This window comes from Mchenga conophoros, linkage group LG17 (genome assembly GCF_057382185.1).
Source record: "Mchenga conophoros isolate Kocher_MC1m ecotype Shallow Benthic linkage group LG17, M_conophoros_male_GT1.1, whole genome shotgun sequence".
Lineage (NCBI taxonomy): Eukaryota > Metazoa > Chordata > Actinopteri > Cichliformes > Cichlidae > Mchenga > Mchenga conophoros.
In genome coordinates, this window is record NC_140542.1 from 25486391 (window position 1) to 25500443 (window position 14053).

Here is a 14053-nt window from a genome sequence, read left to right on the forward strand (position 1 = left end):
ATGGACCCGCTGCCAAAGTCTTGGTGCCAGAAAACCCACAAGCCAGATCTATTAGTCGATTAGTTGACATAATCAATGATGCGTATTGTATTGGCTAGGAAACAAGGTGTTTGACGTAGCCAAAAGGTCAGAGCTGATATGTGACCAGCAAGAAAGCAAGATCATAAAGATGTCATATGACCCCTCAAATAACTTTATAAACTGTGGCAGTGTAGTTAAAAGCCAGACGGCAGTTTGTAACAGTCCAAAAACCCTTGCAGCGTAACAGAGAAGCAAAACAGTGCATAATTAATGTTGCTGGGTTTACAGCCTGGTCATGGCATTATCAGCATGCACACACTAACACACTAACAAAGCTACACACATACTGAACAGGAAAAGACAGTCAAAGCTGGTGTAATTGAATGTAGCAGAGATTTTATTGCCACTGCATTATTCACAAAGGCCACTGCCTACTGTATCGCCTCATGTGAATGACTGTAGGGGAGATGTAATGCTGCAAAGACGCAGTGTGTGAGAAAGTAACAGACTATTTCTGAGGTCTAACACACAGCAGGCCTTTGAGAAGCTTGGGGTGAATTAATTACTTAGTAAATTGAAAACGCTAAGTCATGTGCCTCCAAATGGACTCTTGTTTTGCTCTTTAATCCAACCTGCACAGTGACGGGTAGCTGAGTGAAACAGAAATGTATGTTGCAATCACAGTGAAGCAAAGGAGGCTGTAAGACAAAGAGATAGAGATGTAGAGTTAATGACTGGATACAGGAAGACCCTTGACACCTCCCAACTATTCCCATTATGGAGCAATAAAATTAAACAGCATGGAGGACTGCTTTGTGGAATGGGTATTCCAGTTTCAGCTCCACAGATGATAAATTTTGATGGAGAGATGCAGGGAAAAGACAGATCATTGAGCCTAAGATACTGCAAAGGCTGAATAGAACAGCCACAGCCAGTGCAAGAATAAAATAATTTTTTTTGAATTTTTTTTGAATTGAAATTTATTTCAGTCGACAACAACAACAACAACAGATTATAATTTTACATAAAAGTACTCAAACAGAAACCGAAAAAGGAATAGGCTGAAGCCTTATGGCTTATACTTATCCTATCCCTTACCCCCATAGAAATAATCAAATCCTTAACCAAGAAAATAAATAGCATTGATAAATAAGTTGTATAACAGTTTGAAAAGAAATCAATGATAAATCAAGAAATTAAATCAACACAAAAAATTTTTAACAAACCAAATTTCTATAACCTTGTATAATACTAATTTTTAAAATCTTCCTGAAGAATGACAAAGAAAAACACATCTTCAGTTCATCATTAAGTCCATTCCATAATTTCACTCCCAACACTGACACACATCTATACTTAACATTGAAATGCCTAAAGTGAGAACCAAACTTATAAGACCCCCTTAAATCATATTTTCCATCTCTTAGTTGAAACATACTTAAAATACAAATTGGAACATTCTTTTTCATCACACGATATATCATTTCTAAAGTTTTAGAATATATAATGTCCATGAATTTTAACATAGATGATCCTACAAAAAACTGGTTGGTGGACTCCCTATATCCAACTTTATTTATTATTCTAATAGCTCTTTTTTGCAATTTAAATATTGAATCCAAATATGTTTTGTATGTGTTCCCCCAAATTTCTGCACAGTAGGTCATATAAGGCAAACAAAGGGAAGTATACAATAAATAAAGGCAGTTCTTATTCAAAAAATCTCTTGTTTTATAAAGAATAGAAATAGACTTGGATAATTTTCGTTTCACATGTTCTATGTGGGGCTTCCAACAAACTTTATCATCAATAATTACTCCTAAAAATTGTCTAATATACTCTTTCAATTTCAACATTATTTAAATTCAATTTTACTTTAATATTACTTTTACTACCTCCAAATAACATAAATTTTGTTTTACTTTCATTCAATGATAGTTTATTAAATACAAACCATCTATTTAACTTCATGAGCTCTGTTTCCACTGTTTTCAGTAATTTCTTTATGTCTTATAATTAATATAGTTACTGAGTTTCTATGTTTCACTGGGTCATTTGTTTAGTCTAACAACAATACACCTGACCAGTACTGATCTATGGAGATCCAGCACCTGAGAAACACTGGCCTAGATATTAGTTTTTGCAAACAAGTTGGTGTCTTTCATGCAAACTACCGGTGATTGTGGCAATCTAGTTGTGACCAAAGCTAGTAACCAACACTACAGGGCTTGTACTTTATTCAACGCTATTGGCAAAGAAATTATTCAAACTTTACTGCTTTACTCAAGCAGGCAGTTTTCTCTGTGTAAACAAACTCGACAGTGTAAGTGGAGGAACATTATTTTATCATTAAAAATAAAAATGTATTATGTACAAGTTCAGGGTGCAACAGAAGCCCATGGCTGATGCACACAAATTACAAAACTTAGATTTTCTGTAAGCATCAGCACTATGATAACCTAAAGCAGGTGGCAGCCTTTTCTGTAATTACAGACCTCTTAATTGCTGCCTATGCCTTCAGTTTGCTTAGTGCTCCAAATACACGTCTCATATATTGCCCACTTACAGCTGGAGAGTTGGCCTGGAGATAAGGGAGCAAGTTAGATGACAGCTCTGACAAATATGCTGACGACGTCGCTTTTACCAGGGCGAGCCAAGGATGTGCCCCTGTTTTTATGTGCATTATGGAACAGGGGCTGCAAGTGCGTATGGGAAGAAGAGAGGAGGATTAAAATATGGATGAAAAAAAAAAAAACTACTGGATATCAGGCAATTTGGATGGAAATGACACATTCATCAATGGCTGAATGAGCATGTAGTGAAGTGGTGTTTCTCTTACTCCTTTAAAAATAAAAAAATCCCACTTAAAAAGTATTCAGATATTTTAATCCCTTCACATACTCAGTACATACTTAAAAGTTCCATTTCTTATTTATTTATTTATTTAAACTTTATCTGTCTTATTACACTAAAAGTGAATCAAAATTTCTTTGGTCCACCTCCGGGACCATCTTTAAAGTGGACAAAACTATTTTTTCAGGTTTTCTGCCATATATATCCTGTTACAGTCTTTGGCTATATTTTATTTTAGCAACCAACGTCTTTTAAAATCCAAATCCCTCTAGTAGAGCCCAAGAGTAGTAATAAGGAGCTGGAAATGAATATAACAAGTTCACTTTAACACTTAAAAATCTGCAGGAGGCCCATAAATTCAAAATTCAAATTCAAATTTTATTTGTCACGTACACAGTCATACACAGTACGATATGTAGTGAAATGCTTGGACAACTGCTCGTGACCTAAAGAAAACAAAAAAGGAAAAGGCTATGAATAAGATAGGAAATAAATATGAAAAATTAAAAAGGGTAAATTTAACTAGGTGGGAATAGAATATAAATTAAGGTTAAAAATGAAATAACTGTACAACACAAATTAGAATGAAGGGTAAATTTAACTGGGAAGAATAAGATAAAATATATAAATTAAAGTTGAAAATAAAATAACTGTACAACAAAATACACAATACACAATATAGAACTATATAAGAATGTATGAAGAAATCTAAATATAAGTAAATATATACACAATAACAGCAGCTGTACAAGTATTAACCGGAAATGAAGAATATAGTGACCAGTGTTGTGCAAAAACAAAGTCCAGAAAGTCCAGTGTGTGTGTAAGAACTATATATGTGGGTCAGTACTGTGTGGTGGTGTGATTGAGAGACCGTATCGCCTGCGGGAAGAAGCTCCTCCTCAGTCTCTCTGTGTTGGTCTTCAGGGAGCGGAATCGCTTTCCTGACCTCAGCAGAGAGAACAGTCTGTTGTTGGGATGGCTGAGGTCCTTCACGATCTTCCTGGCCTTGGTCCGGCACCGCCTGCTGTAGATTGAGTGCAGGTCAGGGAGCTCGGAGCGGATGGTGCGCTCAGCTGACCGCACAACCCTCTGTAGAGCTCGTCTGTCCTGCATGGTGCTGTTCCCGAACCAGGTTAAGATGTTTCCCGCCAGGATGCTCTCTATGGTGCACGAGTAAAAGTTCCTGAGCACCTTGGAGGGCAGTTGGAAGTCTCTCAAGCGTCTGAGGAAGAAGAGACGCTGTCGGGCCTTTTTCACCACGGTGTTGATGTGACAGGACCATGACAGGTCCTGCGTGATGTGAACTCCGAGGTATTTGAAGCTGTCCACTCTCTCCACTGGGCACTCGTTGATGACGGGGGTCTGGTAGTTCCTCTCCTAGTTTTTTTATATATACACTTTTTCTCCATAGAAAAAGTGTATATATCAGTCCTGCTTTGATTCAAGCCTAGTAAATAAACGCACGGCTTTATATTCTGTCAAGAAACCCACAGGAAATGTCACCTTTCAAGTCCACAGTGCTGGATAAATGAGATCAAACTGCTGCACAGAGCTAGGCAAATAGTTGCACCATAATTGCGTCAATGAAGAGTGAGGTTATTGCCATGCTAGAGTCTATTGAAGTGAAGTGAGTGGCTTGGCCCGAGTGTGCTCCCAACTCCACTTTAAAATCTCTGTGGGATCTATTATGGATCTGCGTGCATGTGTGTGAAAGTCTGTGAAGGTACTAGCTCTGTAATGCATCAAATACGCTTTACTGTTCAACACGTGTAGCCGACGATACGGCAGAAGATTAAAGGATGATGTGCAATAAAGAGAGAAAGACATCACAGCATCGCATTAAAGGATAAATGATACTGGAAATATTATACATAGGCCATTTTGTTACAGACTAAACATCCCATTAAGGGACTAACCAGTGATTAAGCCCATCATTCCATTCATCACTGCTTTAAAATCCCTTTCCCCAATTGTTTGTATTGAAAGGAAAAAAATTCAGGACATGGACAAAACAAAACATTAAATCATTTCCTAAAGCATTACTCAGATAATTAACAGGTTTTAAGAGGCTTTTTTTTGGGTATCTTATGCAAATCAATATAGCACATGACAAAGAAACAACCATTTGAATATGTTGGTAGTTTTTTTTTTTTAAATAAGAAAATTAGAAACTAGTTTAAATGTTATCATGTTTCTTTTACCAGATACCATTTATGAAATACGGTAATAATCCAAATGAACAAATATATAATTGGTTATTTTTAAAATATTACAATTTTGTCATACAGGATTTTTGTGTGACCAAAAATAACACAAATGTAAGAATACAACAGCAAGTTTGGGTATCTTAAGAATGGCCTTTTCACAGACCTTCTCCCAGGAATCTTAAATCCCCAGACCCATTTTAGTCTTTAGTGCTTCCCCCAAGCAGCCATGTCAGCAAAATCCATAAATCAGATGGCAGGTGTTAGGTCGAACATTGCTCTGTTTTACTCATTTTTAAATGCCACTGGAAAAATTTACTACACTGGAAAGAAAATATTTTATGAAGACAAGTTTTAGGCAAGTTTTTTTCTGCATAACTGTTAGATTGGCTAAAGTAAAGTCTCAGTACTAGTTAGTTTGGGCTAAAAATATTATTATTAAATAATATATTTAATTTATATTTAAATACATACTTGTATTTAAATATAAAACTCAATTTTCACATTTGGATAATCTTTTTCCTTTAAATATAAATATATACCATCTCAGAGCATCTGAGCCCATGACATCTCTCTCCCTGTCAGTGGTCATCACGCTTCACCTCATTGTTGCTAATGAGCGATTTTATCATCTGGAATCAGCACTTTCCAGAACAAGCCCTAGTACCTAGCAAAAATCTATGGACACTTCTGCTGTGTAATTTCGCTCTTGTGCCCATTGTTATTCCACTGTTCTTGCTGTCTGGGAAGAACAGGTGCTGTGGAACTAGAATAAAAATAATAGACATTGTTTCGCTCTCAGTGATCACTTAACATGCAAATACATTCAAAAATTCACAGCACATATATTATCTTCAACTTATATGCATGGTGATTTGGCAGAAAATGCTGCATTTAGTGATTTGTTTCCCCCTATTTAAATAAGCGCTTTGCAAAACATCTAATTGAATTTCGGCTGTAACTGGGAGTGAGGCACACCTCCCTCTGCATCAGCGCAGCCCGTAGAGTTTGTGCATTTCGCAGAACTGATTCGTTGCTTGTATATTTATCTTATGCATAGGGTTTTTGTCAGATAACCCTGCAGCTATAACATCTCTGTTAAGACTGAGGCTAAAATTGCCCGCTACAATCTTTCTACGTTCGCCGTAGAAAGATTGCTGAAATTGGCTATTTGGTTTTTTTTATCTTGACACTACAATTTCCGGAATAACTACACTGTCAACAACAAGGTGGAGGATGAATGTTTATTTGCATACTGGCACATGAATACAATCTTTTTCTCCTGTCTCTTGTATGCACACACAAGCACACACCCTGGTATACAGGGACCTCTTGCTTTCGAAAGCATACTCATCCTTTTAATCGGTCTGGAATCCATCAAAGTGGGTCAAACTCCCTTCCCCATCTGCCCGGGCCAGATTTTAAATGCACGAGGGCTGATTAAAAAAAGACCAAGAAAATAGGGCAAACGCCTACAACACACAAACACATACGCATGCACACGTATACGTATCACTTGGGAGACCAGCGGCGGGAATGGGATACCAAAGGGAGGAGCGTGCTTGTGATTGTGTGTTGGTAAGGATATTGAGGGCATTTGTAAGCAGTTACTATGTGCAGTGTAACAAATGAAAGGTCAAGATTTGAGTCTGTCGGCCGTGTGTTAATTTGTCATTTTTGTGCTAATTTGCATACGGCCACCTTTTGTTGATCCATCAACGCTGAATAACACGACGCAGAGAGGGTGGAGCACACAGAAAGGGGAGGGGGAGTGTGTGGCAGGGTGCTGGGTAAGACAGCTGTGATGATAAGCTCGCTTCCACAGCTGGGTGTTGTTACTGTGTGAGCGCATTTGTACTTGTGTACGCGTGTCTGCTGTACGCCTGACTGACAAGACTGTGTAGTTCACATGCATTGGTGGAGTCTGTTTCTTCGCAGTCTTGCGTGTATTAATGTATGACTACATCTGCACACATGGTGAAAATTCAGCTCAAAACAAAAACTGACAGAAACAGCTGCAGAAATGTTCCAGATAATCAGGCAAGCACAGTTCTCAAAGCTTCAGCTTCTCCCTCGGGATCAACCTGCAGGACTGTCCAGGTGTCATATGACGTGTAGCGTCTCCACATCTGCACTGGTGAACGTGCAGCAGTCATAAGACGGGATGGGGTTCTGTATTTAACCTGTCATCGCGGTGCACGGACGGGGATCCCCGAGATTACGTTTTGACATTCCCATATTACCCTGAAATATGTTATTCAATTATAAACGTTAGAAACATGAAAAGATTTTTTTCAGTCTAAAAATGTAAATGTTCAATTAAATGTATTTAATTGAACAACCGAGAGCCAAGAAAACTGCAATGATCATTTTGTTATCCACTATACTGACTACATTTTTCTTTATATTATTTTATAAATGAAGGTCACAAACAAACTTCTTTACTGGCAACTACAGGACATGTCAGCAGCACTCAGTTTGTGCTATGGTAGATTGCGTGCACAGGAGATAAACTGGAAGTTGAGCCATTGGCATCCTGAGCAACGAGGAATAAGTGTTTACTTGTCACTCAAACTGCTGTCTGGTGTCTCGCTATGAGTCATCCCATCTTGAGGCTCTTTCTGTACTCCTTGAGCCTGTTTGGGCTGGAGAGAGTGCTCGCTTGAGAATGCACATTAGTTAGCACTGATTAACGCATCTGAAGATGTGAAATGGAACAAGAGGCACTGTGTCATGTCTGCATTCAGCTTTAGTAGTAGAGAAAAGAATTTTTATCAGGACATCAGTACAAACATCCCTCCTTGGCGTTAAGCACCATAATGAGAAGAAGCACTTTTTAATCAGCGTATACAGCCACGTTGCATCTTTTCTGTCAAGCCCTGAACGTGAACCCTCAGTCAGACAGTCGGAAGTGGAAACCAGTAGCAGCACAGCTCTAGCAGTTTAATTAAGTGAGGTTGGCCTAGGCTGTGGCTCTGCTTACAAACAAAGCACAGGCGACAGATGCTTATAGGCAAACCCAAACAGAAGCTTTTTAGCCAAATTCCCCCTGTGGCCATGCTGCTATAAACCTCCCAAATGCCAGCTCGCTGCAGAAGAGAGGATTATTTTGAAGGAGACCAGTGAGTAGCAGCTCATTTTCTTCCTCTCTTCTTTAACAGCAACCGAATATTTTAGAAAAACAAACAAACAAAAAAAAAGGGGGTCGGTGAAACATATCTGACAATCTGTTCAAAATTTCACTGCCAATTTTGCTTAAGCCCTGATTAGACTAAGAAGTCAGTGTTACTTCCTTCTTGTTATCCATTTTATAATAGTTTATCCTACACTAGGAGCTTCTTTCTGCAATGTTGCTAGAGGTGTAAAGCTGCAGAGGCCATATGGAAGACAATGCACTCTAGACTGTGGGGGAAAGGGAGGCTTTTAAGCAAAGACACTCCAGCTGTAGCTACTAATCACACGAAACGCTAATTTGAAAACCAAGGACAAATCCCGGGGAACAATTATGTATAATTTATTAGATAGCTCAGCCCTGACAAACTGTTTGGCGGGGTATTGTAGAGTAGCAACAACCAAATATTAAATACAAGGACACAGACAAATCAACTAATAATAATGAAGGATTGAGCTAAATTTGACTTGACTGTAAAGTGACACTTGCACAAAATTGGAAATATTAGGAGATTATAATTGTTTAATCTAGACTTAATATTCTTTTTTTATTATTATCTGCCATATGTATACTGTTACAATAGTAGATCCTCATGTAAAGAAGATTAAAATACTATGAGTGATCCCTGTGAGCCCGAAGCTCAGGATTTAAAATGCCATTGCCATTTTTGTCTACTTTTGGATCTTTATGATGTCAGTAAGAAAGGATTTCCTTATATGGTGTAAAGACAGATGAACTAAAACAGCTTTTGTATGAACTGATCGGCTGCACCAAGGTAGGAGATAAATAAAGATTTAACCATGAATCCAGCAAAATGATCCCAGTAGAGTGTGGAAACACAAATATGTAAGTAGAAGTGAGAATATTAGCCCTCCCTTTAAACTTTTACACTCTGTAAGATTATTTCACAAAGGTTTAAAATCTGCAAGTGCTTTCCCCTCTCCAGAGAAACCGCCCAGGGACAAGAACCATTGTGTGTATTGTTTGTCTAACCAGCTCTTAGTAGTACAACTCTTTAAAAGTGTTACATGATGACACTACAAGAGCACTTCCTGCAGAATTTCTGCCACTTGAAAGAGAATCACGAACTAAGCAAACTAAGTAATAATGCCCAAAGGGTTCGGAGCACTGCCAGCAAGTCTTCCCCTCATGGGAGGGTTTCCATAAATATGAACACTCCAGCACAGCAAACAGTCAAAAGGCAGAGAGAGGTAGTTGCGTCACTCCTCTGTGTCACCTTGTCGCACAGTAGAAGTAGCACGTCAAAAGAGCTTATTTTACACCACAAGCTCAACATGCATTTTAGTCACACTTGAAACCAAAGGATAACAGCCTGCTGGTCAATCCACAATCTGATATAGCTGTATTGGAGTGATACCTACAACATAATGATGATGCTCCAGACCATCACTGCAACCAGTTATGTTAATGCCATATCATGGCTTTGTGGTTTGGGGGAATACACATATTTCAGGGCTTTCTGGTAGAAAGTCTTTTTAGCGGTGGACAGCATTGTGAAAGGATCTATGCAACTCAACCCAAGATATTTTATCTAATCGTTACAGCGACCTGTCCAGGATGTACCCTGCCTCTCGCCCTATGACAGCTGGGATAGGCTCCAGCGCCCCCCGCGACCCTGAAAAGGATAAGCGGAAGCGAATGAATGAATGAATGGTTACAGCGTACAGATAAGAAATTTAACTTGAACTTCTAACTTAAGCATTTTTCCTCCTGCATCCCCATATGGAAAAGATATATATAAATCTTAGTAAGTTTGTATCTGTCTTGTGTGAAACTTGTATGAAAAGCATACAAGGGTGAAAACAGATATAAGATCCCTTGAAAAATTATATAATGAAACTTGTATGTTTTGGATACTTACTAAAACAATATATGAAAGTAATGAGAAAGTGGCCACTTTCATGAGTAAATCATATAAGTTTTTACTATTTCTTTTCCATATGGGTGTGCATACAGGTCCACATCCAGTCATGTTTATGGTTGTGAAACACTGAATGATCTTTATGGACTGTAAAATCTAATTAGTTCCCAGAACATAAAAAAAAGTATGCAAACTCGTCTCAAAAAAAAAAAAAAAAATTCTTCATTTCTCTAATATCAACGAGAAGTTGATGGTGCAGATTCTTGTTCCCCTGCACTGAATGATCACAATGATCCCTTAAAATGTACCACTTTAAAACTGCCATTAGTTTTTAACCAAATCTTAGCAAAACTGATGGCTGTTTACGGAGCCCCGCAAGGGACATGGGAGAGAAAAAAAAATGAAGATGAACTTTTGCGAAAAGTAACTCGGGATCTTGCAAAGGTTAATCTTTTTTTTTTTCCCTCCCATGTCCCTTGCGGGGCTCCGTTGCTGTCACATGCAAATCCGTACAAAAGACTGCTACAAAAATAACTTTGTTAGTACTGTATTCTTGAAATTTTAACTTTAAAGCTGAAAAGAAATGTCTTTTTGCAGGGGACTTTCATGAAATAGGCATGTTAAAATTATCAGACTGGCAGTGTTTGTGGACTGTTTCGCACAGAACCACCATGCCTGAACATAACCTCCTGAAGTAATTAGCATAGCTGTAGACTTTTCATCTTGTTTTTAGTGCATCACATTTGAATTCTAGGCCAACTGGAATGCTATAAGCCAAGGTTAACCACAAAACTGCAGGTGAGAAAAGATGCTCCTTCATTCTACCCGATGTCTTATGTTAATGTGCCACCTCTGCTTGCTTTTGTGCCTGGCAGTGCATACTAAAGAAACTGAATAACTTCATCACCCTGATGGAGCGGCTGAAGCTTCAAAAGGCACCTACTTTGCAATTTAATTTGCCCCAACTGATTTATAATTGCAAACTAGGAAGGGCAATCTGATGAAATGAATATCATTAGTAGATGGTAAACAATTTGACAGGAAATGTTTTAAGTGTTTAAATGACTGTACTGAGAAAGCACTGGTATGGATCAGTGCAGTGACATTATATCACCCCAAGAGTGGAAGAAAAAGACTTGTGAGCAGCCCAATAGTGGCGTGTCCTTCGATTAATTTATACGGGGACTTCCTGGGACTATAATCTGTAATCTATGGTCCTTTTGATTTTGCAGTATCAGAGGAGCTTCTTCCAACAGGTATGAGCCCTCCAGGGAGCCTTTCTTCACTAATGATTTGACATGAAAAGGCAAAGCTGAGGTTATGACAAACACAGAAGGGGAAAATCTTCAAATGGTAAAGTCACAGTGGCTCAGTAGTTAGAGGGCATATGATATCCGAGGAAATGATTTAAGAGGCAGAGATAATGACGCTCTGCTTGCTTACCATAAAAACAAAGTGATCTAAAATTTCACAACAAGAGTAAAGCAACACAAGAGCAAAGGGATGAGACAGTCTGGTCTCTTGCCAGCCCAGATTGCGATTTGATTGATGAGCTTATGAGGCAGGTGTATTTCTAAATGTATATGTCGTCCAAAACTGAGCTCCCCTCAGCACTTCTTCTCACTTGAAACGCAACCCGCAAACCACTTTCCACACTTACGAAACCATGCTGACTGCACCTGGCTGCAAAAATTTCCAATCATCATCACCTTTTCCTCCCCTTTTATGCTACAAAGACAACCAGCAGGCGCTCAAAGACTGATATGAAAAAGGATACAGTCTCACTCACTTCCCTTCTTCCTTCCACCCACAATAAAACAGAAAGTACTGGCTTGGTTACAGGAGTAACACGCACTCGATCAATATCCACCAACACTGCTTCCTTGCATGCACGCATGGGCTCTGTGCAGAGCTGAATTATGCAGGGGGTGGTGGTGTATGTGTGTGTGTGTGTGTGTGTGTGTGTGTGTGTGTGTGTGTGTGTGTGTGTGTGTGTGTGTGTGGGGGGGGGGGGGGGGGGGCACAATAATCAATGTAGGGCACTGTGCACATATGTCCCTATTTCTCTTCAAACCAAACGTGGGCGGCTCATGAATCATTAAAAATCATTATACAGATTTATATGAACTCTGAATTGCAGTTTCACACAATCCAACTGTCAGATGATTTATTCATCAAGAGAAAGTGTGAAGATGTTTTGCACTATTCTCCTTTAAGATCTTAGACAAGTTATTGCCAAATTATTCTTTGGTAAATTCGAGTATAGAGAATTTTGGCCAAGATCTCTCAAAATCCAAAACAAATCCAAAACACAGCACTTTGCAATGTAAGCACACAATACAAAGTCGTGGAAAACAAAGGGTTGAGTTTACCGAGGGGATTCTGAGGGGCTCTGCACGCAGATAGGAAACACCCAACATCCACTGTTCCGCAGAAAATCAGTCTACAATTTACCATAATAAAAGCCACAAGGCACTCAAAACAAGGAAAAAAAATACTGTCAACACAAATAGACAAAAACAAGCAGCTGATATTTCAGTAAACAAAACAAGCAAAAGGTGGACTGAAGACGAGCAGTTAACTTGCCTGGAACGTGTAAAACCTCGTCCCGTTCGGTGGATGCACCTTGGGGGAGTTGGTCCCCGTACTCATGTCTGAGAAAATCATAATCCCTTTGACGGGCAAACAATCCACAGCTGATTCTTTAATTAAAAAATATTAAACTAAGCTCATATGCGTCACAGAGACTGTAAAACGATCCGAGGCGAGGACTCGGATCAGCCCCTGACCCGGCTCTGCGCTCCCGGCATCAGAAGGTGGAGCGCTCCGGTACGACGCGTAACGCTCCGGGGAGAAGGACAACCGGGACAATTAAAGTGAAAACGAGTCAGTTCTCTTCACTGGTCTTCTTGCACGTCCCCACTCGCATGCGGTATATTAGTCTGTATCCTTTAGCGATCTGAACTGAGAGTAAACCCCGGCAGCTCCATAGTCTCTCCACGCCCGCCGCAAGCAGCTCTGCTGGCGGCTCAGATGGGTCGCTCTGTGCACGGATTACTGCCTCCCTCCTCCTCTGGCTTCAACAATAATCAGTCAGAGCATCACAGCGAGGCTCAGCCAACAACATACCGGGTGCCTAAATTGGCAGCAGAGACACACGTTCGCTCTGTTTGTACACTGTAAAAATGGCCTTTTGTTACAGTCATTTCAACTTATTTTCATTTCTTTTTTCCTTTTTTAAGGCGGATAAAACAAAATGGGACAAGAATGTGTAGACTATTGTGTTTTCTTGTACTAATTTAAAAGATAAATTAAAAGAAAAAAACATGTAAATAAATATTTCCAGCGAATACATTTTTAAATGACAGTTTTTTTAAAAGCTGTTTTAGAAAAAAAACCCTCAATGCTTGCTTTGTGGTAGTACCGTTTACTTGCGCAATTTCTAAAAAGTAGAGTAAACTCTTACTAGGTTGTCAACGCCTTTTTTTGGAGTGTACTGTAGCTCCGTATTGATTGGAGGAGCAGAAGGATGCTTAAATTACTCAAATGAGGCAATCGTTTTCTGTGTGACAACAGGAGAAGCTATCACTGTCTAAAACATGCTGTCTGGATGGCGTGCTGTGCTCACTCAGTGGGAGAAAGATGGCCGTTTCAGGTGAATAATGGCTTAAGCGTTTAAGACAACTTCAGTCTGCAGGGTGTTGCAACGATGTTGTTTAGTATCAAAGACACCAGCAGACAAAAATATGTTTCGTGCACTGGTCATTTTTAGATTATTTTTCTTAGATAATAAGATTAATTTCAGAGTAATGGTCAAAATAAACATGCACAGTAGGTTTTTATTGAACTACTACTCCATTGGATATTTATGAGAGGATACCCCATTTACATCAGAAATACTAAAAAGTAATTATTATC

General features: G+C 39.1%; 1 protein-coding gene across 7 annotated transcripts in view; it reads right to left on the reverse strand.

Annotated features, from left to right (window-relative positions):
• Positions 1-14053, reverse strand: part of ppfia2 (PTPRF interacting protein alpha 2) — a 184709-nt gene that overhangs the window by 93903 nt on the left and 76753 nt on the right. Inside the window, exon 1 of one of the 7 annotated variants that reach the window (XM_085252618.1) lies at positions 12722-13201. The exons of the other annotated variants lie outside the window; for them this stretch is intronic. Within the exon in view, the coding sequence (XP_085108744.1) occupies positions 12722-12802 (81 nt within the window). The 5' untranslated portion in view covers positions 12803-13201. Of the gene's footprint in view, positions 1-12721; positions 13202-14053 lie in introns of those variants that run through there. 7 annotated transcript variants of the gene reach the window in all.